The 25,725-nt window shown below is 43.6% G+C and overlaps 1 protein-coding gene across 2 annotated transcripts in view; it reads right to left on the bottom strand.

The window, feature by feature from the left end:
* Positions 1 to 5,496: 5,496 nt before the first annotated feature.
* SSTR2 (somatostatin receptor 2) overlaps positions 5,497 to 25,725 on the bottom strand; it is a 33,329-nt gene continuing 13,100 nt past the window's right edge. The window contains exons 1-2 of one of the 2 annotated variants that reach the window (XM_060764227.2): positions 16,574 to 16,790; positions 5,497 to 8,565 (exon numbers count right to left, since the gene is read on the bottom strand). In XM_060764227.2, coding sequence (XP_060620210.2) covers positions 7,355 to 8,470 — 1,116 coding nt within the window. In that variant the 5' untranslated portion in view covers positions 8,471 to 8,565; positions 16,574 to 16,790 and the 3' untranslated portion in view covers positions 5,497 to 7,354. Of the gene's footprint in view, positions 8,566 to 16,573; positions 16,791 to 25,725 lie in introns of those variants that run through there. The other variant, XM_060764228.2, reaches the window with a different exon arrangement.

Consider the following 25,725-nt stretch of genomic DNA (forward strand, 5'->3'; position numbering starts at 1 on the left):
CAAAAGACACTTAAAAACAATATAATAATTAAAATGAAGAACGATTTAACAAATATAAACTTATTAGTATTTCATTGGGAAGTGTGGGTCTACTTTTGGCTGATGAGATAGGATTGTTCTTGTGTGGTTTCAAGTCGTTTCACACTTAGGATGACCCTAAGCGAGGGCCGGGTAAATGACCTTGGAGGACTGCATCCGGCCCCCGGGCCTTAGTTTAGGACCCCTTGTCTACATAAACAAGTCACTTGAGCTGCAGATGAATCTTGTTCCAATAATGGTGGCAGGATCACATCCTCCATTGCCATGAGGCAACAGGGTACTTTAAGGGATCCAAGATAGGCTTTGCCGAATACACAGTTCTGTTTTCCTGTTCAAAAGGAACAACTGGACTGTTGCCAGTGTAAACCTCCAGTCAGTTGCTTCACTCTGCCTAATAGTACAAGTTGCATGGGTGTTTGCTGTTCTCTCATTCAAATCATGACATCTGGCCCTATTGAGCCAATACCCCATCTTTTTCCATTAGTGTGGTCAGTCTCTTTTGCCTTCCCTTGCCTTCCTATAGCCTGGGTGCCTTGTCTTGCCTTTGTCCTGTGTTTCAGAATTAAGTCAAGCAATTGTTACATGCAATAGAATATGATCTACGTGAAACTGTGAGTAGGAAGGCTTGGCTGTGTCAGCTGTAAACAGATCAACACTGAAGCAAACCTCTTTCCCTCTACAAATAAACCCCTGTGTTATCTGTGACATGCTAAGCCACTAAAGCTCTTTGATACAATGTGGTGGCCGTAACATTAAAACATGGGCTTAAAAAAATCACCAGGCTTTATCAGCACCTAGCAGCCATGAGATGATTTTTCATCTTAATTGTAGCAAGCTGTTCTCCTGCCTAATCCTCAGTGGCATATATCCTACACAGTCCTCACAAAGCCTTAGTTAATATTTACTTCCTTCCACAAAGAGGACAGTGGGATGCACGTCCTCTTGGGCTCCCAAAGAGATAATCAAATATTCCCACCATTGGAGGCACCAAGCGATACACAGAGATGGTGTAGCAGGGAAAGGAAAAGTGCCATCTGCCATCTAAAAGAGGAGGCGGCAGAGATCGCGGGATTGCCACAGGAAATAACTTCAGTGACATTTAGAAGCAATATGGTAAACCACAACTGCACTCTGTAGGAAGAAGAGTGGGTTTCCAGTCAACAACCTAGGCATAAGAGATGAATGTAGTCAGCTCTCCCAACTTGATATCCTCCAGATACCATGGACAATTCCCCCAATCGGTTCTTTATTTCCTGTAGTCCAGCAGATCTGAGTCCACCAGGTTGGGAATGTTGGTGTAAAGCAGTGGTCCTTAACCTGTGGGTTGCAGACCACCAGTGGGCCATGAGGATGAAAATCTGGTCCGTGAGCCTCCTTCCTCTTTATTTTATTTTATTTTATTTTATTTATTTCTGTTCCTTTCGCACTGCCTGCCACTCCTTCCCTGTCGCTGACCATGGTACATGTTCTTTATCAGAAACTAGAGCTGATGTGGTCTATCCAATGCAATTTTCTGAATCAGCACCCCAAATCGAATCTAAAGTTGACGAAAAACTGATTTGTAACTCTTTTGGTACTAATGTTGGAGAGTGGTTCCTGGTCAAAGTGGTTCCTGGTCAAGTGGTGACTGGTCAAAGTGGTCCCTGGTCAAAAAAAGTTAGGAACCACTGGTGTAAAGCAAGAGGGGGTAACTACCAAGGGCTGGAGGATCACACTGGCTTCCAGAGGACCTCACAGAGCCATACTTACCAAGCCACCCCCCCCCCCCGCTTTTTTTCTCTCTCTCCTGAACTTAATGCAAGAAATTGTGCCACACACTCCCTGAGAGCATGCGGAAGGGGGAGTTTTAGTTTTAAAAAAAGACAAAACAAATTTGGGCAATACTTTCCCTATCCTTGATGTGAAAAGGGGTGGTGCAGGCTGCAAGAACAGGACTTATGGGTATTTTTCCCGAAGCTGAGGGATAGGAAAAGAAATTACAAAAGTTACTTTTCTGAACTACGACTTCCAGAATTCTAGGAGTGATTCTTCATTAACGTAGGTTGCAGGTCCAACCAAGACTATTAATTTCCTTTTAACCATCCTGTTTTCCAAAACTAAAAATGGACCTTTAGTTCTTTTTCAAGTTTTAGGTAGGACTCCAGCCTGTTTGTATATCTAGCTACTGCCAAAAAGCTTTAGGAAACCATTCATGACAATTCTTCACTAGGCTCCAAAATGTCATTTAGATTTGGATATAGGCCATGTAACCTTTTCATTTGTGAGGTTTAAATAACCCTTGTGCTACTCTTAAATGTGTTTTTAAATCTCTATCTCATTGTTGCTAGCAAAGAACAAAAGGAATTTGTAATGGTAATGGATGCCCGAACTATAACATATGTAGTTGTTTTCACTTTTTTTAAAATTCAGGAAATGAAGATTCTGATTTTCATGCTTTCTTTTTTGTTGCAAGAGAGAATCTGATGGTTATTATTTCTCTAATTACTTTCAAGAGAAAATATTGGGATGTTAGACCTTTACCAGATATTATGTAATCCAAGAAAGAAAGGAGGGAGGGAGGAAGGAAGGAAGAATAAACTGGATTTTTTGTTGTTGTTCTGTTATTCAAATATAAAACCTCAGCTGGATAGTTTGTGTGTGTGTGTGTGTGTGTGTGTATCAGGAGTGATTTGAAAAACTGCAAGAACCTTCTGGCATGAGAGAGTTGGCTGCCTGCAAGGACATTGCCCTGGGGACGCCCAGATGTTTTACCATCCACTGGCAGACTTCTCTCATGTCCCCGCATGAGAAGATAGAACTGACGGATAGAAGCTCACCCTGCTCCCTGGAATCGAACCACCAACTTTTCGGTCAGCAGTCCTGCCAACACAAGAGTTTAACCCATTGTGCCACTGGGTGATAGATGATGCATTTGAATTAATTCTCTCTCTCTCTTTCTGACAAAGAGAGAGGGAGGTAGAGGGAAGGAGGGAGGGAGAGAGAAGTACAGAAGAAATGTTCAAAGTGAGTCCTCAGAATCATATGCATTCCCTACAATCGTTTTCTGGGTTCCCAGCACTCTATGAGTCTCTTGTGTATTTGCCTTTTTCATGGTGGAGGAGAGATGAATAGCCTCTTCTGGAAGCTTATGTTTTACCTTTAAAACAGGTTGCATGACTCCCTGTGCTGTGGACCTCTGGTCACAGCAAGTTCTGGTTTTGGCTTTGGCTTTCAGGCTGTCTGTGTGACCATCAGATGGTCCAGGGCAAGAAAATAGCACTTAGACTCATGAGAGTTCCCCCATGGCCTGAGGAGAAATCACAAGAACCTCAACAGGCAATGAAATGCATGTGAGAAAAACAGTTTGGCTTGGAGGTAACCCAATGGTGTTCACTTGGATTAATGACCTGAAAAGCAGCCATAGCTTTGGAGCCAAAGGTTGGACATTGAGTAAATAATGTATTGTTATATAGAGATATCTACATATATCTAAATATGTATCTCACATACACATGAACACAAACATGTATACACCCTTTAACAACTATAGTTGCTATGGTGATTACTTGAAAACTAAGTAAATACATCAATATCAAAGAATAAATGTTATAATAATGATTTAATCAATTACAGATTCAATTGTGAATGACAATTTTATGGAAAGCGTTCAAAAGGTTATCCCTGAGCAGCAATGTACTGCTCGCATTGTCGAAACATAGAGTTGCAAACCTCACTCAAAGTTTCTCTTGTAATTTTGCAACACTTTTCTATAATTGTAACCTTCTATAATTGTAACCCCATTGCTGGTGTATAGATTTGGGGAGATGGGGGATGGTTAAAAACCCATCAGAATTATCAGCTGTTAAATGTATATACATATGGGGAAACATTGTTTATATATATATATCTGAGAAATACTGTGGTATCTGTGTGTATGTTTGTGTGTATGGATGTGTGTGTCTGTATATATGTGTGCACACATATGCCACAAGATTTCTCAGAATCTTCCCTATATAACCATATATATGTTAGGAATTTTTAAAATAACCAGATATTTCATAGAAATAAAGTTGGAAGAGACCACATGGGCCATCCAGTCTGACCCCTGATCATGCAGGAAAAGAACAATCAAAGCAGCCCTGACAGATGGCCATCCAGCCTCTGTTTAAAAACTTCCAAGGAGCTTCCAAGGCATGAGGCCTCTCTACTTAACAGAGACATAAAAGGTAGTCTTAAAGTCTCCTTTACCAAAGGTGGATAACTTTGGGTTGCTATGAGTTTTTGGGGCTGTATGGCCATGTTCCAGAACATTCACAGCAACCCAGTGATTCTGGCCATGAAAGCTTTCAACAATACATTGGGTAATTTTCCTTTGTTGGTCTACTCTTTCTCTCAATACTTACTACCTGAAGCAATAAAAATAAGCTTTTACCTTCTTTCGAATCTTACCAGAGCATGAATCCTGCATCTTTGCCCTGATGTTTCCTCCCATAAACTCATACATAGCCCTGGCTATGCGGCACTTGACTCTGCTATAGAGGCCAGATACTCATATTCACAAATCCATGCAAAGTCCTGCAACACCGCCATTGTGCTCCAAGAGGAAAAAAAAACAAATCCATGCTCCCTTTGATGCTTTCGTTTGGCTAAGCAAACTGGAGCTTTACTTTAGGAACTCATCAGTGCAACTGCATGATAATTTTTGGATGAAGAATACCATAGAAATATCTGAAGGATCTAGAAAAAAAATCTGGAAAGACTATATTTTGTCAGATGTGGGTAGGTGATATCATGGATCTTAGTGTACAAATCTCTGCATCCAGGTAATTGCTTTGAATGCATATTTGGACAAATGAAATCATAATGTACAGCAGGGATTTCTACAATTTTCCATTAGATTGTATTCATCAGCTCTGCCTACTCAGGGCCTCACATATCTCTGACTGACTGACTGACTGACTGACAGCGGTTGTGGTGGTTCATTACTATCTGGAAGAGGCCATAAAATGTAATGGTTTATTCCTAAATACTCCAGAACCTGACTGATAAAACATGCAAACACTCTTGTAGCAAAAAGTTTCTCACAAAGACACGAAAGGTATAATGACGCCTCCCTCAGACGTTGGCTTCCCTGAGGTAGAAAGTGCCCTACAAATGGTCACAATGATGGAGGAAGGAGCAGAGAAGAACCACCATTTGTTGAAGAAATTCAATTATCTAGCCAGGAAATCCAGAGACTTGAACTAAAACAAAAGAGATGGTTTCATATGCATATCTTTCTTTTAATGAATGTCTAATTTTATTAAATTTTGAATGGAGTTTCTGGAAAGGAACTTGGATGAGGAAAAGAAGGCAAGATTAGCATACTCCAGTGTGCCAGAGAAATAGGGAGCAATGAGAAGAACAGGATACTCTGTCGAATGGTGAGGTCCTGCCTCAGGTGAGTTGCAGGAATCCCTACCCATTTCTCTTTTGCCTCCTTCTGCTATGACAGGCTTTCCCTCAATATGGTCTGCCTTCCTTCAAGCAAGATGGTAAAGTCCCCCTTCTTTTTCCTCACATTACATGAAAGCTAAGATTGTGGGAATCCTATACAAGGTACCAGAGTTGAACCAGAAGAGACATTTGGGAAGCCTTTCTCCCCAAAGTGCTCTTCCTACCCATTCCCAGGGTCATTTTCTATTCTAGCAAATATAATTGTAATTGCTTATGACTAGGTGGTGGAGAAGGACAGCTTACCAAAGAGTTTTCCATGTCCAGTCTGGTTGCTTATCTTTTCAGTTGGCTCAGTTCAGTTAGGTTCTTTTTTGGGGAAAGATTAGATTTGTTCCTTAGGTTTCCCCTCTTACCTTCCAAAGGTAATACTGCTCTGTCATTTGATCTGTGATGGCTATTCCGCACATGTGAGGCCACCAGTTAGCCATCAAGTCATTAATAGACATGTGTGAGCTCATCCTGAAGCAATAAAAATAAGCTTTTACCTTCTTTCGAATCTTACCAGAGCATGAATCCTGCATCTTTGCCAAAATATATAACAAAATAGCCGAGAACAATAGAGATGGCATCATGATTCTTGTCATCCTGTCTCTGAAGCAGGACTGGGGGAATTTTTAGAAAAGAAGAAGGAAAGAAAACTTTAGAAGCCATCCAAGGTTCATTATACTCAATCCCTTGGCAAAAACCTAAGGATTCCTTGGAACAACTTCAAACACCACAATGTATAATACAATACTTTCCTTAAGTTGCTAATGTGTGTACAAGAGCCAGTTATATGAAGCAAACTGGAAGATCCAAAAACTTACTTGTGATTTTGTGATATTTGAGTTGGTCCACAGAACCAAAATATTCAGACAAATGTCCGACACTTGGCACTGGGCAGGTGCTAGAGAGAAAACCTTACACTTTTTGGCAGTTCTGTCATCTCAACAAGGGCCTTAAATGGATAAAATGATTATGTAGGAGACAATGATACAGAGATAGAGCAATGCACATAATTAATGTAAAACCACAGTAGGGGGACCACAGATACTTCTCTACCCCCGTCTCTTTCCATCCCACCCTCCAACCCCCTGACATCAGAATGCTGTATACTTTCTGTACTTGTGAAGATCCCTGACACTTTTATTTAAAAGATCCCATTCCATTACTGAGTCCATAAACAAGAATGAGACAGCTATTATGTAGTTACGATTCAACTCACCACCCTAATGAATAATTCTATGACTGTGCAAATATTTGTTTTGAAATAAAATGTTTGGATCCATTGTTTTGCCTGCTTGAGATGCTCATAGACCTAAACCTTCAAAACATCCACAGTATGGAACAGGGAGTGTTCCAATGGCCTGAACATTATGAAAACGTTTCCAGAGTCTGCACGGCTCATCGGCTTAGGGTGGGTGGGGGTTTATGTTCAAGTTTTAGCCATTTCTTCTTTTTAAATTTTCAAAGTCACATGTAGGGAATATAACACTTGAAAGTATACACTTTGGGTGCACCACAAGTCCTGTAAAGGATAGTTGGTTTGTCTGTTGGTTGAATGATCAGATTAACTCAAATGGAACTTGGGATAGAGAGCTCACAATACTCAATGACACTGTGTTCAGACATGCATGGACTGCTTCACAGACACTTGTAGGTTTTTCTAGTCTATGATCCTCATACTTCAATCCAACCTGACTCTGGCTTCAGAAGTGAGTCTGTTCTTGCACCAACCCAACCCATCCATTTCCCATTCCCATAACAGAAGGGTCAAAAAGGCTCTTGATCTGACTTGATGGGGGCTGCAGCTTTCAGTTGAAGATGCAAGAAGAGATGAGGGGATAGCTACACAGCCCTTTCAAATGCTGGTCTGAAGGTCTCCATTTAGCAATGTCCTTTGTGTTTCTGTTGCCTCATTGAGCCTGGACTTATCCTGCTTGCTGTCACTCCTGTCTGCTTCATCCATGCCACTGACTTTCACCAGACAAAGGACATTCTGGAAGCTTTTCTTGAAGTTGTCGGACAAGAAGGCATACAAAATGGGGTTGGCGCAGCTGTTGGCATAGGTGAGAACCACAACAAAATCAAACATGCCCTTGAGGACTGGTGTTGGCACAATCAAAACAGAGACTGAGGAGACATTAAAGATGTAGAAAGGCAGCCAGCAAAAGATGAAAACAGCAACCACAATGGAAACCATCCTGGTGACCTTCTTCTCTGATTTCTTCCTCTTGGAGGAGCTCACCCTGATCCCAGAGGATTTGACCTTGATAATGATGAACAGATAACAAAGGCAGATGATGGTGAGGGGCACCAAGAAGCCCAGAATAAAGGCATAGATGATGAAGCCAGCAGCATACCAAGATTCATCTGGCCAGATCATGGTACAGCTACTTCTCCCATGGTTCTTGCTCACCCCAGCATATATCATGATGGGCAGTATGACGAGAAGGGAGATTCCCCAAACAGCTACATTGACCATCTTTGCTGTTCTTGGTCGCCTCCACTTGGCTGATTTTATGGGGTGTACAACAGCAAGGTATCTGTCCACACTCATAACTGTGAGGCAGAAGATGCTGGTGAACTGGTTGATCCCATCCACAGTCATGACAACTCGGCAAATAGCTTTCCCAAAGGGCCAGTGAACCAAAGCCACCTGCATAGCCAGGAAAGGCAATCCCAACATGAATAGTTCATCAGCTATGGCCAAGTTGAGTATATAGATGTTAGTGATGGTTTTCATCTTGGCATAGCGGAGAATAACATAGATGACCAAAGTGTTGCCACACAGGCCCACAATGCACACCACAAAGTAGATGAAGGTAAGGATGGCATTGCTAGTCAAGTCAAAGTGAGGATTTGTGGTATTGCCAGAGGCATTAGTGACAGAAGTCTCTGGGGAAAAGGTGTCAAATTGAGATGCGTAGGGAGTCCAGAAGGCCGTGGTGTTGGGCAGCTCATTCTCCGGGTCCATGATGCAACGGCTTGCCACTGGAAATGCTACCCTTCAGGCAAGGAAATCTCTCATGCTGGTTGATCTGAGTGTGGTTCAAGATGAAATACACAGATCTAGAATCCAAGCACAGAATAAAGGAATAAAGGCTGTTATGTTAGCTTAATTTGGCTCACCACATCTACCCACCTTCCTATAATCAACAATTAAGAGGAAACATTTCTGTAATTTCCTTTGGACAGAATTGTCACTCTGCACAGAATGGTAACAGCCCATCTCTTCTGGTATGTGTTGATTCAAGGAAAGTTTCATGATCAGAAGAAATGTTATTAATGGGATGACATTTTCTTAGGTCACTGGTTCCCAAACTTTGATCCTCCTGGTGTTTTGGACTTCAGCTTCCAAAATCACCATGACGTTTAGCCAAAACCAGGATTTCTAGGAGTTGAAGTCCATAACATCTTGAGGACCAAAGTTCTGGGATCCACTGTCTTATATTAATAACTATTGCTTTGATGGGAAACCCAGAAACTAATAATTCTACTCTGTGTCTGCTGAGATACTTTCAAAAGCAAATCAAGAGCACCAGGGAAATAATGTCAGCATTGAGCTGCTGTTGGAGGCAACTATATGATGGAATCTACCCCCATCTGCTGCACATTTTTTTTAATATTTCTTTTAGATACTAGAGTGCATCATAGGCGAACCCTAGTATCATTGAAGGAAAGGTTGATAGAACCAAACGTCCCAATTCCCTAATTTCCCTGGAGCTCTTCTCTCCCTTGTGCTGCCTCTCATGCTACTTCTGGAGGTCCAGCAGTCTCTCTCAGAGAACAGGGCTCCAAAGAAAAGAAATGGCAAAAATCATTTTTCTACACCCATTTTTTTTAGCATAAGCAGCAACAGGGTGTGACTACAGAGAAGAAAATGAGAACTGGTCTTGCTGTTGTTGTGTGCCTTCAAGTTGTTTCTGAGCTATGACCCTAAGGTGAACCTATCATGGGTTTTTGTTTTTTTTTTTTAAACTGAGGGGTATGTCTCACCCAGATGTTACCCAGTGGGTTCTCATAGCCAAGCACAGAATTGAACCCTAGTCTCCACAATTGTAGTTCAATGCTCAAACCACTACACCATGCTGGCTCTCTAATGAGGGCATTCTTTACCCTTGAGAATTATGTCCCCTTCAAAAAAAAATCCCTTCCTTCCCTAAATTTCTAGCATTGCTGAAATTTTAGAGCTTTAGCCGAACATTTAAACATAGTTAGGTTTTCAAAGAAAAGGAACAGTCAAATTACAAGAGAATGTAAGCATACCAAATATAAAAGTTCTAGAATAGAGACAAATGATGACAGAAATTAGGGAAGTGAAGATACGTTTCATTAAGGAGGAAGCAGAATTTTTATGGGGTGGTGGTGGGGAATTGTCCACATTTTGCCCTGTTGAAGCTACATCTTGGAACAGGACTGTTATAACTGTTTATCTTGACACCAACCCAGCATACTTTGCCCTATTAATCCTATAGGGTCAGCTGGTACAGACTTAAAAGTAATGAGTTACTTGCAATACTGTTACCCATAACTTTCCAGACTCTGGTGACTATATGGTGGTGGTGATGATCATTCCCATTATTATTCTTATTCATCATCCTCATCATCGCATTTATAGTCAGCTCTTAGTACAGGGATCTCAGCACTGAACACATAAGATTATCTCATTTGAGTTGCTGTGAGTCTTCTGGTCTGAATGGCCATGTTCCAGAAGCATTCTCTTATGGCATTTGGCCTACATCTATGGGAGGCATCCTCAGAGATTGTGAGGTCTGTTGGAAACTAGACAAGTGAGGTTTATATATCTGTGGAATAGTGTCCAGGGTGGGATAAAGAACTCTTGTCTGCTTGAGGCAAGTGTGAATGTGGTAACTGACCACTTTGTTTAGCCTTTAATGGCCTTGTAGCTTCAAAGCCTGGCTGGTTGCTGCCTGGGGATCCTTTGTTGAGAGGTGTTAGCTGGCCCTGATTGATTCATGTCTGGAATGCCCCTGTTTTTTTAGTGTTGTTCTTTATTTACTGTCCTCATTTTAGAGTTTTTAAATACTGGTAGATTTTGTTTGTTTTCATGGTTTTCTCCTTTTTGTTGACATTGTCCACATGCTTGTGGATTTCAATGGCTTCTCTGTGTAGTCTGATATGGTAGTTGTTAGAGAGGTCCACCAACCACAAATCAAGGAACATGAAAAGCACTGCAGACTAATTCAGCCTGAGATGTCAGCCTTAGCAGAGCACTTGATGAACCAACCTGGACACAGCATATTATTTGAGAACATAGAAATTCTGGACCAGCAACCAACCAGGCTTTGAAGCTGCAAAGCCATTAAATGCTAATCAAGGTGACCAATTGCAACATTCACACTTGCCTCAAGCAGACAAGAGTTCTTTCTCCTACCCTGGACATCATTCCACAGATATATAAACCCCACGTGCCTAGTTTCCAACAGACCTCACAACCTCTGAGGATGCCTGCCATAGATGTGGGCAAAATATCAGGAGAGAATGCTCTTGGAACATGGCAATACAGCCTGGAAAACTCACAGCAACCCAGTGATTCCGGCCATGAAAACCTTTGACAACACATTATCTCATTAGTTTCTTTGTTTCATCATAATCCTTTGAGGTAAATTAAGCTGGCAGGTTTGCTGAGATCTGAATCCCAAAATTCATGACATATAGCCAAAACTTATGTTGTGGCAGTTTTCATACAATATTCTGAGAGCATAACCATGTGACTGTTCATGCTAACAAATGGTGGACAACGTATCTTTATTCCCTGTATCTCTTTACATGGCACCCTATAGGTCAGTAGTTCCCAATGTTCAACTCTCAGAAGTCCCAGCCAGCACGTCCAAATTGCGAAAGATTTTGAGAACAGAAGGTCAAAATATATGAACTAGTTTACAAGCCTTTAGATTCAAAATGATGTTGAACCTCATACTCGTCCATATGTAGAAACGAAATTTGGGGAAGTAGAGAATATATAGGGAAGATTCACCTTTGCCAATCCATCATTAACCCTAAAACTTAAACTTAAGGCTCACACCTGTTACTTGCCCCTTTGCCATCAACTTTCCTTTTCTCAGATGTGAAAATCAGAATATACATGTTTTTGTTTATTTTTTTCAAAATCATTTAATATGCTTCATATCCCATTACACCTTAAATGGATGCAATGGACAATTAGTTGGATTAGGTGATTATTACCTAATAATAATAGCTATTATAGAACATCGACTAAGGCTGTAATCTTCTACCTATTTGCAAATGCTATCCACATCTTAGGCTAGGCAGTGCAAGCTCACATCTTTGCATCCTTATTTTGAAGAGGAAAGCACTGCTCTCTAGTTCAAAACACTAAATATTTCAAGTTCAGAACAGAATCAGATCAGGTAAAACATCACTTTTCTTCCTTTTTATTAGGTTTTTATGACCACTGGGCTCCCAACAAAGTCAGATGGATGTCTTTTATGTGTGCTTAACTCTGTGCTGCAGAATGCATCACATGAAACTCCCAGGCTTTAACTCTTTTCCTGCTTGATGTCAGTTGAACATTGACGGTGAAATCTTTGTTCCACCGCCAATGTAAATACAATTGGGCTTCACCATGCCATCATGCTATGCCATGAACTGGACAAAACTACACCCAGAGAATTGCATCTGAAACCACACAGTAAAAAGCAGAGAGGCAACCAGCAAATCAATAGGATAGCAAATTGAGTGTGTGTGTGTGTGTCTATCTATCTAGGGATGAGGCTGGGCTTTAGCACAGCTGGTTAATCATCAGCAACAATAGATCTTTCCCAACTGAAAGGTTGGGTATTTCGAGCCCAGGTCGAGGTGAGCACCCAACCTTCAGCCTAGCTTACTGTTCACCTAAGCAGTTTGAAAACAGCTGTGAGTAGAGAAATTAGGCATCACTTAAGTGGGGAAGTGTTTTACAGAACCATAAAAAGTCGGCAACCAAAGAGGGGGAGGACATTCTGTGATCAAAAGGCTCATTGTCATAGAGGATGGAGCGACAGCACCCCCCTGTGGTCGGAATTGAGCATAACCTCCAGGATGCTGAAGTTGGGAAATGCCAACACATACCTCTATTTGTCTGTCTGCCCTATATATCTAACATATATATGATATATATTTGCCATGTATATGTTCTGTGATCTGCCCTGAGTCCTATTTGTGGGGCAGAATATAAATGCTGTGTGTGTACACACACACACACATATACACACATACATATACATACACACACAGCATGCGCACATATATATATATATATATATATATATATATATATATATATCCCTTTGCTAAACAGCATTCCTAACACATTGGTGGTTTCTCTAACCTGCCAAATCTCACACAGCAGCCTTCCTAAAACTGGCTGTTCCATCTAAGCATCTTTTTACTTCCATATGTTGACTCTGGATAAACTGTTATTGGCTGATGGCTCAAACAGAGCAGAACGGGCTGTTTTCTCTCTGGCAGTCACGATCTTCTCGATGTGGCCTAGAAGCATCTCATTTTTAATCTCTCCTTGCTTCGAAGAATCACATCAAACCAAACTTTAAAGAGAAAAATGAAACAGAAGTGGAAGGAGGGAGTCACATGGCGTGCTGTCGGAGATTCTGGCTAAAGAACTTGGAAAGGGGGCCAATGAAATAGCTGGGATGCAGGAAGTGAATATATTTGTTGTGTTACAATTGCTGCATCTTTTAATGTTATATTTACACCCAACATTTCCTCTCTGGAATCTAGAGGTGGCACATTTAATTTTGTACCCCACATCTGCCATATTATCTTCACAAGAGTCTTGTTAGTTGGACCAAGCTGAGAAATAAATAGCAAGGCTGTCCATAGATGCTTATCATAAGGTAGCTCAACTTCCCACTTTTTAAGAGGTTGCTGCTACCACCAGCTAGGATCATCACACTCATTTTGTAAAACCAGTGTGATCCAATGCAGAGCTTGGGGATATGCTGCCAACCCAGCTGGCTTTGGAAGCCACTTGGTCGCAGCTCCATTACTTTTTCCAAAGCAGCCCACGTTCTCCTTTGCCATGCTTTCGAGGAATCGAGAATCTGGTAAAACACTCTGTACATGGGAAAATACTTTAGGGATTACAACACTCACAAAGAAACCTTCTGCTGCTGGGTATGAGCAAAGGAACAATAGCATCATACTAGATAATGAATCCACTTTAAATCCGGTGGGTTCCTCCTGCAGAATTCTGGGGTTGGTAGTTTAGGGAGGAGCCTTTAACAGCCTCACTAAACTACAAACCCCAGAATTCTGCAGGAGGCAGAAACTGGATTTAAAGTGGATTCATTCTCTAGTGTGACAAAGTAATATGTTTGCTCCTGCTTTAGGGCAAACCTGCCTCAAATGGTTCCCTCCGCATCACCTTTGTGTGTTTGCCTAAATGGCAGCTGAGCATGATGGGGACTGTTGTTCAAGACCTAGGGAAACCCATCAATAAGAAGGAACTGACTTGAGAGGGCTCCCAATTGTTCAGAGACATAATCACAGCACAGCAAGTGACTGCTAAAGGATCCCAAACTGCAAGAGATGGCAAGGAGGAAAAGGAGGGAGCCAGACCTATAGTGGCTTCTTTCCATAACCCTTCATGGAGGGATAGTGGATGGAAGCTGATTCCCTGGCTCCTTGGTTTTGCTCTCTCTCTCTCTTTCCACAGTGAAAAAGGTGGCCCTGGTTTGGGAAGCCATTGAAGTTCAGCTATGTTGGAGGAGGGGAAAAAACAAGTCTATTTACCCTCATCTTACACAGCCGGTTTTTAAAAGGCATCTTTTGTGGAGTGGGTAACCTCTGGCTACAACTAGGAAACACCCCAAGTGGCAGAGATGAAGGGAGGGAAGTGGGGAGAGGGGTTTGTCGTCCATCTCTCTTTTGGAGGGAGAACAAACCAGGGCAATGGGGAGAAAGTGCCTCACAGAGCCACTCTTGGGCAACGTGGCTCTGTACGATCTGGAGGCAATGGGTGTATTGACACCTGGAGATTATGAATCCCTATGAGGAGCATCTTAAAGGTATGTTTAGCTTGCAGAAGAGAAGACTGAGGAGGCATGATTGTTGCTATATGCAAAGCCAACTTGAGTCCCCTTTGGGGTAGAGAAAGGCAGGATACAAATAGGGTCAATAAATAAATAAATAGCCAGATATTAATATGTAAAAGGGTGTCATTAGGAAGAAGGAGCAGGCTTGTTTGTTGCTGCCCTTGAAACTAGTCCACCACACTGGAGAATGATCCACTTTAAATCAGTTGCTGCCTCCTGCAGAATTCTGGGGCTTGTAGTTTAGTGAGGCCGTTAAAGGCAACAGGAAGCAGTAGCCAGATTTAAAGTGGATTCATTCTCTAGTGTGATGAGGTCCTAGGACTTGGAGCAATGGGTTCAAAGGACAGGAAAGGAGATCCCACCTGAACATGAGGAAGAACTTCCTGACTGTGAGAGCTATTCAGTAGTGGAACTCTGCCTGGAAGTGTGGTGGAAGCTCCTTCCTTTGAGGCTTTTAAACAGAACCTGGATGGCCATCTGTCAGGGGAGCTTTGATTGTGTGTTTTGGACATGGCAGGGGGTTGGACTAGATGGCTCATGTGGTCCCTTCCAACTCTATGATTCTGTAGTTCACTGCCAAGGCTCAATGCTATGGAATCATTGGGGGTGGAGGAGGGGGCTTTTCACAAGCTTTTATGTCTCAAAATGCTGGTGCCTCACCAAATCACAAGATTAAACCTTTGTGCCGGCAGGACTCAAGACCGACAGGTTGGAGGTTCGAATTCGGGGAGAGTGTGGATGAGCTCCCTCTGTCAGCGCCAGCTCCCTAAGCCGGGACATGAGAGAAGCCTCTGACAAGGATGGTAAAAAAAAAAATAATCAAACATCCGGGCGTCCCCTGGGCAACGTCCTTGCAGACGGCCAATTCTCTCACACCAGAAGCGACTTGCAGTTTTTCAAGTCGCTCCTGGCAAGGGAAAAATACATCCAAACCACCACTCCCAGGGTTGTTGTAGGATTTTCGGGTTATATGGCCATATTCTAGAAGCATTCTCTCCGGACGTTTCGCCTGCATCTATGGCAGGCATCCTCAGAGGTTGTGAGGTCACAACCTATGAGGATGCCTAGGCGAAACGTCAGGAGAGAATGCTTCTAGTCCTAGAACATGGCCATATAGCCCAAAAAAACCTACAACAACCCAGTGATTCCGTCCATGCAAGCCTTCGGCAATACACCACCCCCGGGATTAATCAGCCCTGTGCGGCCGTTAATGTGTTTCCAAGCCGCATTCCCTCTCCAGTGTAGATGCGGCTTGAGAAGGAGGCAGCCCTGCTCCCCAAGGAAGAGCTCCCCGCGCCCTGGACCCGACCTCCGACTTGCTGGAGAGAAAGAAAGTGTCCCCGGGCGGCACGAAGCCTCTCCCTCCCTCCGCGGGACTGGCGCCCAAGGCTGGATGGAGCCGGGAAGGAAGGGAAGGAGAGGCAACCCCCCGAGGGGCAGGCGAGCAGCAGAAGCCTTGCCCAAGCCAGGCTCGTCCTTCGGGCCAGGCACTCAATCTATCTCCGCTGCGGAGAGGACGGGTCCTCAACCACTGAGGCTCGAGGCTACGGAATCCAGGGAGCTGTAGTTTCACAAAGTCTTCCATTCCGAACGACAACTCCCGGGATCCCAGAGCACGGAGCCGCCCGCGGCAATTCAAACGGCGACAGGACTGAAGACCGACAGATCGGATGTTCGAATCCGGGGACAGCACGGAGGAGCTCCCCCTGTCAGCTCCAGCTCATGAGAGAAGCCTCCCACAAGGATGGTAAAACATCCCAACATCTTGGCGTCTCCTGGGCAACCTCCTTGCAGACGGCCAATTCTCTCACACCAGAAGCGACTTGCAGTTTCTCAAGTCGCTCCTGACACGGGGGAAAAAAAATCCCGCGGGGTTTAGAAGCGCCCCGGCTCCATCTCAAGCGGAGTGGTCCTCCCTCGCCATGAGGCGCCCTCCTTCCTTCCTTCCTTCCTTCCTTCCCTCCCCTCCCCTCTCCAGATGGGGTTGGGATCTCACTCACAGTCTGGCCGGTGCCTCCTCTTTGCTGGGCTCCTGTCGGAAGCGGCGGCGGAGAAGCCTTGGCGCAGGAGACTTCTCCCTCTTTCTCTCTCTCTCTCTCGCTCTCTTTCTCTGGGAAGCGCAGAGACAAGGAAAAGAGAGAGAGAGAGAGAGGAAGAGAGAGAGAGAGGCAGCCGGGAGGGGCTTCGGAGGAGGGTCCCCGCGAGGGGGGCGGGAGGGGGGCGGCGAAGTGGCAGCGCCTGGGTGGCACCCAAAGGCAAGCAGGCAGGCGGGCGGGAGGCAGGAGAGGCAACCCACGCTCGGGCTCTTCCCTGAGCCACGCCCCCGCCCTTGCACCCTCTCTTCCTTTCTTTCTCTCCCCCCAACCAAGAGGCTCCCCTCCTCCTCGGAGAGCAAACGGGGGACCCCAGGAGCACGCAGGGAAGGGCGTGGAAGCCGAGCAGAGGGGCGCCAAAGGCCAAAGCAAGGTGCCAAGGAAGGAGGAAAACCCTACGGCTCGGTCTCCCTCCAAAAGCCAACCCAAACACCTTCGAGGGCGCATTGTCGCCTGGGAAAAGGAGGGCTCTCGGAAAAGGAGGACCAAACGCCATCCTACGGAGAGAAAGGCCATGGGAGCTCGGCTTTGGGGCACTTCTTGGCACAGGATCCGGGCTCTCATGCAGATGGATCCCACAAACTAGCAGAAGGATGCCGCCAACTGAAATGGCCCTTTGAGTCTGGAGCCCCCCATGGCACAATGGGCTGACCCAGGCATGGGCAAACTTGGGCCCTCCAGGTGTTTTGGACTCCCAACTCCCACAATTCCTAACAGGCACAAGGGTTTAACCCAGGCATGGGCAAACTTGGTCCCTCCTGGTGTTTTGGACTCCAACTCCCACAATTCCTAACAGCCTACCGGCTGTTAGGAATTGTGGGAGTTGGAGTCCAAAACACCAGGAGGGACCAAGTTTGCCCATGCCTGGGTTAAACCCTTGTGCTGGCAGGACTACTCGACAGGTCAGCGCTTTGAATCCAGGGAGAGCGGGTTGAGCTCCCCTCTGTCAGCTCCAGCTCCCCATGTGGCAGTGGTTCTCAACCTGTGGGTCCACAGGTGTTTTGACCTACAATTCCCAGAAATCCCAGCTGTTAGGATTTCTGGGAGTTGAAGGCCAAAACACCTGGGGACCCACAGGTTGAGAACCACTGCCATGTGGGGACATGAGAGAAGCCTCCCACAAGGATGGTAAAACATCTAAACATCTGGGCATCCCCTGGACAACATCCTTGCAGGCGGCCAATTCTCTCACACTAGAAGTGACTTACAGTCTCTCAAGTCTCTCCTAGCATTAAAAAAAAAAAAAAACGCCGAGTCTGCATCACAAAATAAAGAGGCACAGACCATTGAAAGGACCACTTTCAAGTTTCACTTCAAAGCACCTCAAATATTTCTATAGAGCAGTGTAGTTTTATTTCATCATTTTCTATTGTTATTTTTGCTAAAGTCACAGGTTAAACCATTGAGCTGCTGAATTTGCTGACCAAAAGGTTAGTGGTTCGAATCCGGGGAATGGGGTGATCTCCTGCTGTTAACCCAGCTTCTGCTAACTTAACAATTTAGATAAAGGTAAAGGTTTTCCCCTGACATTAAGTCCAGTTGTGTCCGACTCTGGTGTTTGGTGCTCATCTCCATTTCTAAGCCAAAGAGCTGGCGTTGTCCCACCGTATGGAGCACCGTTACCTTCCTGCTGGAGAAGTAGCTATCAATCTATCCACATTTGCTTGTTGTTGAACTGGTAGGTTGGCAGAAGCTGGGGACCTCACGCCATTCCCTGGAATTGAACCAGCAACCTGGCAGTTTGAAAACATGCAAATGTGAGTAGATCCATAGGTACCGCTTCTGTGGAAAGGTAACAGTGCTCCATGCAGTCCTTGGAAGAATCTTTGGACAATGCTGGCTCTTTGGCTTAGAAATGGAGATGAGCACCAAACCCCAGAGAAGGACACGACTAGCCTTAATGTCAAGGGGAAACCTTTACCTTTACCTAAACAATACACTCTGCCCCCTGTAGCCATGGATCCCATCATCCACTGCATGGCAATATTCTCCCCACAGCATTCCCCCAAAGGAAGCCTTGCTTTTGCCATTCTGTGTCAGGGACACTGCTTTACTACACTCTTGTCTAGAATGGCTTTTGATATCCAGGAAGGAGAGTGGGTGGGCCTTGGAACCAAATCCCAGCACATACTAATGGCTCTTTCTTTATACATACATGATCCCTCCCCAAAGGAATAAGAATGATTTTTCAAAATGGAACATATATGCAATTACAGTTTCCCTCCTTCCAAACAGGCTCCTTGTGATCAAATACAGGTAGACCCCAGGTTATGAACAATATAGATTCTGAAGGTTTATTCTTAAATGTAATTTGTATGTAAGTTGAAACAGGTACATTTTAAAAGTGCAGATTCAGCATGTACACACACACACACACACACATACACACATGTATATAAGCTTTGGTTATATATATAACTGGGATATTGGTTCCTTCCAGGATTTAGACCCCACCCCAAACCCTGGGCTTTCCTTGGGGTGGGCGCAGGCATGTAGCCGGGGGGGGGGGGGGGCTTGAGGGGCTTCAGCCCCCCCCCCCCCCCAATTCTCATGGTGGTTCGCAAAAAGGCCTTACTGGTGCATTATTTAAACTGTTATGTTTATTCATATCATGATCTGATCACCATACTAAATATATCCCATATGCATGGGGGTATTGGGGTAACGATACAAAAGGTTTGCTAGGGTAGACCCTCTTTCACTCAGACTCAGCCCCCCCCCCGAAACTCAGCCCCCCCAAAACCCCCCTGAAAAAAATTCAGCCCCCCCTGAAACGAAATCCTGGCTACGGGCCTGGGTGGGCGGGTGGCTTCATGCCCACCCAGGTCAACCAGAGATTGACCCAGTAAGGCATACAACCACCCCCAATTCCTCCCCCCCCCCAAAAAAAAATTACATGAGAGGTTCGGCTGCATCTCAGGCCCCTCTGTGGAAAGCTCCTAGTGCATCAAACTGACACATGAGGGTGGGGAGGGAACTCCTTCCCCTCTCAACCTTACCTAATTGAATCTCACGTTACAACATGTCTGTTTCAATTTTTAATAGAAATGGGAACCCTTGTTAGATTCTTAAACTATATGGTATCTCGAGACCTTTTCTGCTGTCAGCCTGGTGGATCATACTAACACATTTTCCCTCCACTGTCTGCTTCCCTTTTGACTTGTCTTGCGTAATAGAAGTTAATTATGAAATTGCTGAGCTGGAACCAACACAACATTGCCCGTGAGTAAGGGAGTTGCTTGATTGTCCAAATGAAACAAATGTTCAATGCAGGGCTACTTGTTTGACCTAAATAGGGAGGAAAGACGTTTTTAGTATTGGGCAGACCAAATACATTAAACAACGGTGTCAGGTACAGTATTCAGATGCTTTTTTCCTCCAACATTCAGAAGCCTACTGATGGAATAAACAATATGTAGGATTCAGAAAAGTTTTCAGTAGCCATCTAAAAATGGGGGAGAAAAAGAGTTCTGTGCTCTCTTTAAATGTTTATGATAGATGCATTTCCTGATCATCAGCTCACTCTTGAGTAATTTGCAATAATACTAGCCCATCTCTATTTTTATGATGAGCTAGGAAAAAAGATGGGGCATGTAAGGGAATGACTTGACAGTGTGAATTTCATGAAACATTCAACGCTCCAGTTAATGTTCGACTTTTAAAGTATCAGGGTCTATTGCAGTCTGTTTCCTGTATCTATGGATTCCACCATCCATGTTTTGAAAATATTCCCCCTAACCCCCCCCCCCAAAAAACCCTTACTTTTGCTGTAATATATAATGGACACTGTATATCATAGGACATGAGCACATATGGATTTCAGATACAGGTATTCTTATGTGTTTTTAAGGGGGAAATTCAGAACACACCTTGCTTTTACCATTAAATATAAGGAACACTATTTTATATCAAGGTGTATCATGGGACTTTAGTATTCATGGATTTTGGTAAACCAGAGAAGGGGGATGATGACACTGAAACCAAACCCCAGCATATACAGTGCTCCCTTGCTACTTTGCAGTTTGCTTTTAGTGGACTCGCTGTTTCACGGGTTTTTGAAAATATTAATAAAAACATTAAATATTAAATATTTACATCCAGTGGAGGCCAGGGAGGCCAGGGACCCTGGAAGTGCAATGGCCTGAGGCACGGCAGGGAAGGCCTGCCTCCCTGGCCTGCTGCTGCCTGTGTGGCTCCGGAGGCTCTGTGGAGGCCAGGGAGGCAGGCAGGTGCCCTTAGGATGGGCCGGGAGGTGGGTAAGGAAGCACAGGTAAGAAAATAATATAAAAATAATGTATAAATATTAAAAAAAAATTATGGCATCCCTACTTTGTGGATTTTCACTTATCGCAGGTGATCCTGGAACGGAACCCCCGCGATAAGTGAGGGAAGCTCGTACCAAGCACCCTCTATAGCACTATACAGTGGGAATGATGCCTGCCAAGTTGGTTTGGCTATTAGAGTGCTCATTTTGGGATATTCTTGCTATCTAGTGCTGAAGGGAGAAAGCCAAGCCTTGAAAAATTACTTTTTGGATGATGTACCAGAATGCCCCAGCCAGCATAGCCGTTAAATATGCTGGTTAGGTAATTCTGAATGTTGTAGTCTAAAAAGTAACGAAGTTCTGAAAATATGTACACACTGAAATCTGTGTTAACTGAGAAAGCTTCAACATTGTGAGATGTAAATGCACAGTACATCAACTAATCCACAAAGCTCTTGTAGTACATATGGGTTTCAGACCTAGGCATGTGTTATGGATTTTTCTGTCTACAAATACTTGGGAAGAGGAGCTGTGCACCCTCTCAGCTGACCTTTTGAAATAGTACCAAAATTGAGTAATGTAAAGAAAGGTAAAGGTTTCCCTTGGCATTAAGTCTAGTTGTGTCCAACTCTGGGGGTGGTGCTCATCTCCATTTCTAAGCCAAAGAGCCAGCATTCTCCATAGATATCTCCTAGATCATGGGGCTGGCAAGACTGCATGGAGCACCCTAACCTTCCCACAGAAGGTGTACCCATTGATCTATTCACATTTGAATGTTTTTGAACTGCTAGGTTGGCAGAAGCTGGGGCTGACAGCGGAAGTTCACCCTGCTCCCCGCATTCAAACCACGAGTAATATACATCAATTCCTACATTTTTTGGATGGAGAAAGCCTTAAACTTGCAGGCAGAGCATGTACTATACATTTAGAACATAATGTTTCTGAACCATTCATTCAAACCTCTTCTGCATGTTTATTTTTAAAAAAATACATGTGGGCAATTTCCACATGATTCTTCAGCCCACAAGGGCTGTGACTGATAATTCCCTCACACACATAATATCCTGACTGTTTCAGTCCTTGCCACTGTAACATTTCAGAGACATGCTCTTAACTGAGGAGGTGGCTTTAAAAATCAAACTCATACACCATAGTTATCACCCCCTATCTAATAGCCCTATCCAACCCCACAACCTTCCACCAATCCATGAATATGTCATGAATAGGTGGTGGGTGCACTGGGAGTGGGACGAGGGGTAACTGCAACGTGGGTGATGGGTTTATGTATATGTACATGTTTGTATATGTGTATTGAAGATGTATTATAACATTAAATTAAATATATATTTAAAAGAAAATAATAATACTATGGATATTAACTGCAGGGAAGCAAGGGTATCACAAGACATTTTGTTGCCTGAAGAAGAGTCTCAAACAGGACCCATTTCCCCATCCCCTGGCTTCACCTAAATAAAGTTAAATAAGAATGTAACACCAATGAAGCTTTTTTGGCAAACGAAGCAGAAAATCCTGCAAGTGCTTCTCACTTTCCTTGCCTGTAAATATACAACAATAAAATAAATAACATTTCGCTGCTCTTTCAAGGCTCTCCAAATGAGTCTGCCTGAGATGATTGCCCAGCTCTGTCTAATGGAAGGGCAGCGAGCCAAGGTTTCCCTGCAGACATTTACAATTGATATAGTACTATAAGCTTGGCTCCTTGGCTCCTGGATATTAGAGGTGCATCTACACTGTGGAAATAATGCAGTTTGATACCACTTTAACTGCCATGGTTCCGTTATATAGAATTAGGGGAATTGCTGTTTGATGAGGCACCAGTCTTCTTTGACAAGGAAGTCTAAAAGCCTTGTAAAACTACAGATTGTATTTCATTACATAATAGTCGCACCTTTTTGGTTTGATTTTTTGTTTTACTGGTGTTTTAATATTATCTGGTAAATGAAAGTATTGGCTGATGTGTTTGATGTTTTAAGATGATTTTACTGTTTTACTGTTTTATTGTATTCTTTGATGTACATGTTGTAACAAAGATCCACATAGTCAAAGCCATGGTATTCCCCGTAGTCACCTACGGATGTGAGAGCTGGACCTTAGGGAAGGCTGAGCGAAGGAAGATTGATGCTTTTGAGCTGTGGTGTTGGAGGAAAGTTCTGAGAGTGCCTTGGACTGTGAGAAGATCCAACCAGTCCATCCTCCAGGAAATAAAGCCCGGCTGCTCATTGGAGGGAAGGATACTAGAGACAAAGTTGAAGTACTTTGGCCACATCATGAGGAGACAGCAAAGCCTGGAGAAGACAATTATGCTGGGGAAAGAGGAAGGTAAAAGGAAGAGGGGCCGACCAAGGGCAAGTTGGATGGATGGCATCCTTGAAGTGATTGGACTGACCTTGAAGGAGCTGGGGGTGGTGACGGCCGACAGGGAGCTCTGGTGTGGGCTGGTCCATGAAGTCACGAAGAGTCGGAGACGACTGAACGAATGAACAACAACAACATGTTGTAAGCATCGTTGATGCCTATGTGAGGCCACTCTGAGTCCCCTTGTGGGGAGAAATGCGGGATAGAAATGTACGAAATAAATAAATAAAGATGAATAAATAAGTAGCAGACACATCTTTAGACAGAACAGCCCTTAATGAAGACCATGGAAGCAGCAGCCAGAGGCAGTGATCTCCCAGTATCAGGTAACTGTGTCGAGACTTATTGCATTCTGCATCTGATCTGTCAGCAAGAGTTAGTTACCAAGTAACAGTTGCTTTAGACAGGCAAACCAAAGAGGAAAGGCTTGGGATGGAGAGATAACCTTTCTGCTAGACTCCTGAAGAATGTAAGGAGCAATTTCAATGCCAGCTTTTCATCTCCTCCTCCACCCTTTCCCCCATCACTTATCGCAGATACAATAGAAAGCTGGAAATTAAGGACAGGTTGGAACAAATATGAAAGTGACTGGACGGTAATTATCACCAGGAGAAGAAAAGTAAGGTTGCCTTTTCAACTGTCTGTCTGCAAGGTTTCAGGATTTCAGGTACTCAGAGGAATAATCACCATTGCAATAAATAGCCCATAAGGCAGGAAAATGACCTTTCCCCAAGAAACAGAGGAGAAATGAATATCCAAATAAAGTTTGTCTGCGTGTTATATATATATTTTAAAAAGAGCTCATCGTATCAGCTCCACCGGTGAGCAGATGGTGTTGCCATGAATGTCCTGGTGAAAGGAATATGTGTGCCTCGCTGGATTTACAGAGGCGACTGGCACAGCCCTTTAAACAGAGCCCTAGATACAAACAGCATCTCTGTGGAAATCCAAGGCCAGGCTATGACATTTTCTCCAGTTAAAACAAGAGAAAGGTTTACATTGACTCAATGTGTCTGAATCATGGGCCTTATTTGGAATGGATTCTAGCCCTCAGGAATATAAAAAACGACAAAAGCAGCCACTGCATCAAAGTCACTAACAGGGCAGAATTCAAAAGCTAGGTGAACCATTCTGATTATTAAGTACTGTTAAATTATAGTCACATTTTCAAGTAATGCTTTCAAAGCATTGTACAACAAATATATATTTTTAAATAAAAACTTTAATAATGAGGTAGTTGTAAACACTATTGTTTAAATCAAGGATGGATCTATAGTGTAGAATCAATGCAGTTTGACACCATGGTTACAATGCTAGGATTCCATAGCATTGAGCCAGAACAGTTAAAGTGGAGTCAAACTGCATTTATTCTACAGTGCAGATGCACCTCCTCTTAATCTTCTGGTGTTCAGAGATGTTTCCTTTGCCTTTCCCTTAGACTAAGAGAGCATGACTTGCCCAAGGTGGAGCCCCCAATGGTTCAATGGGTTAAACCCTTGTGCTGGCAGGAATGAAAACTGACAAGTTGGAGGTTCAAATCTGGGGAGAGCGTGGATTAGCTCCCTCTGTCAGCTCCAGCTCCTCATGTGGGAACACGAGAGAAGCCTCCCTCAAGGATGGTAAACAAAAAATCTGGGCATCCTCTGGGCAACGTCCTTACATATGTCCAATTCTCTTACATGAGAAACGACTTGCAGATTTTCAAGTTACTCCTGATACAAAAAAAAAAGCCTTGCCCAAGATCACCCACTGTGTTTTCATGACTGAGCAGGTATTTGAACCCTGACCTAGAGAACTATAGTGCAATACCCCCTACCAATATATGACAATATGCTTCTTGTTACAAAATAGCACGTATAAATAGGCAGTATGGTTTCACATTAGACTATGATTATGGAGTCTAATATTTGAACTTCCACATGGAGACCCATTGAGTGAGCTTTGGCAAGTTACCTTCTCTTGGCCTCAGAGTGAGGCTTAGATAAATCCCTTTTAAACAAATTTCCCCAAGAAAAACTCAAGATAGGTTCACCTTAGTGTGGAATGGCTTGAAGGCTCACAACAACAATGTATACATGGACAATGTTACATATACATATCCTTCAGTCCCTGCTGGAAATCCTCTCTATTTTGTTTTGAAGGGGGAGGTAGATGCAAGAGGGTCAAAACAGCACTTAAAAAAAAACCCTAAATAAAATATGTTTAAAGTTGTGCCTCAGTTGGTTATTACTGTTTATTGTGGGGCACTTTTTCTAAAATAACCAATATAAGGATTAGGCTTTTAATTAAAGATTAAAATGGAGAATGGATAGATTTTAAGCGCAGAAGCTGCAAATAAAAAATTGAGATCTGCCAAGTGCAACTCAATATGTTTTCATCCTTTATCGCTCTATCTCATCTATTACATCTGGACCTGTCT

Source organism: Anolis sagrei, chromosome 2, assembly GCF_037176765.1.
Source record: "Anolis sagrei isolate rAnoSag1 chromosome 2, rAnoSag1.mat, whole genome shotgun sequence".
Taxonomy (NCBI): Eukaryota; Metazoa; Chordata; class Lepidosauria; order Squamata; family Dactyloidae; genus Anolis; species Anolis sagrei.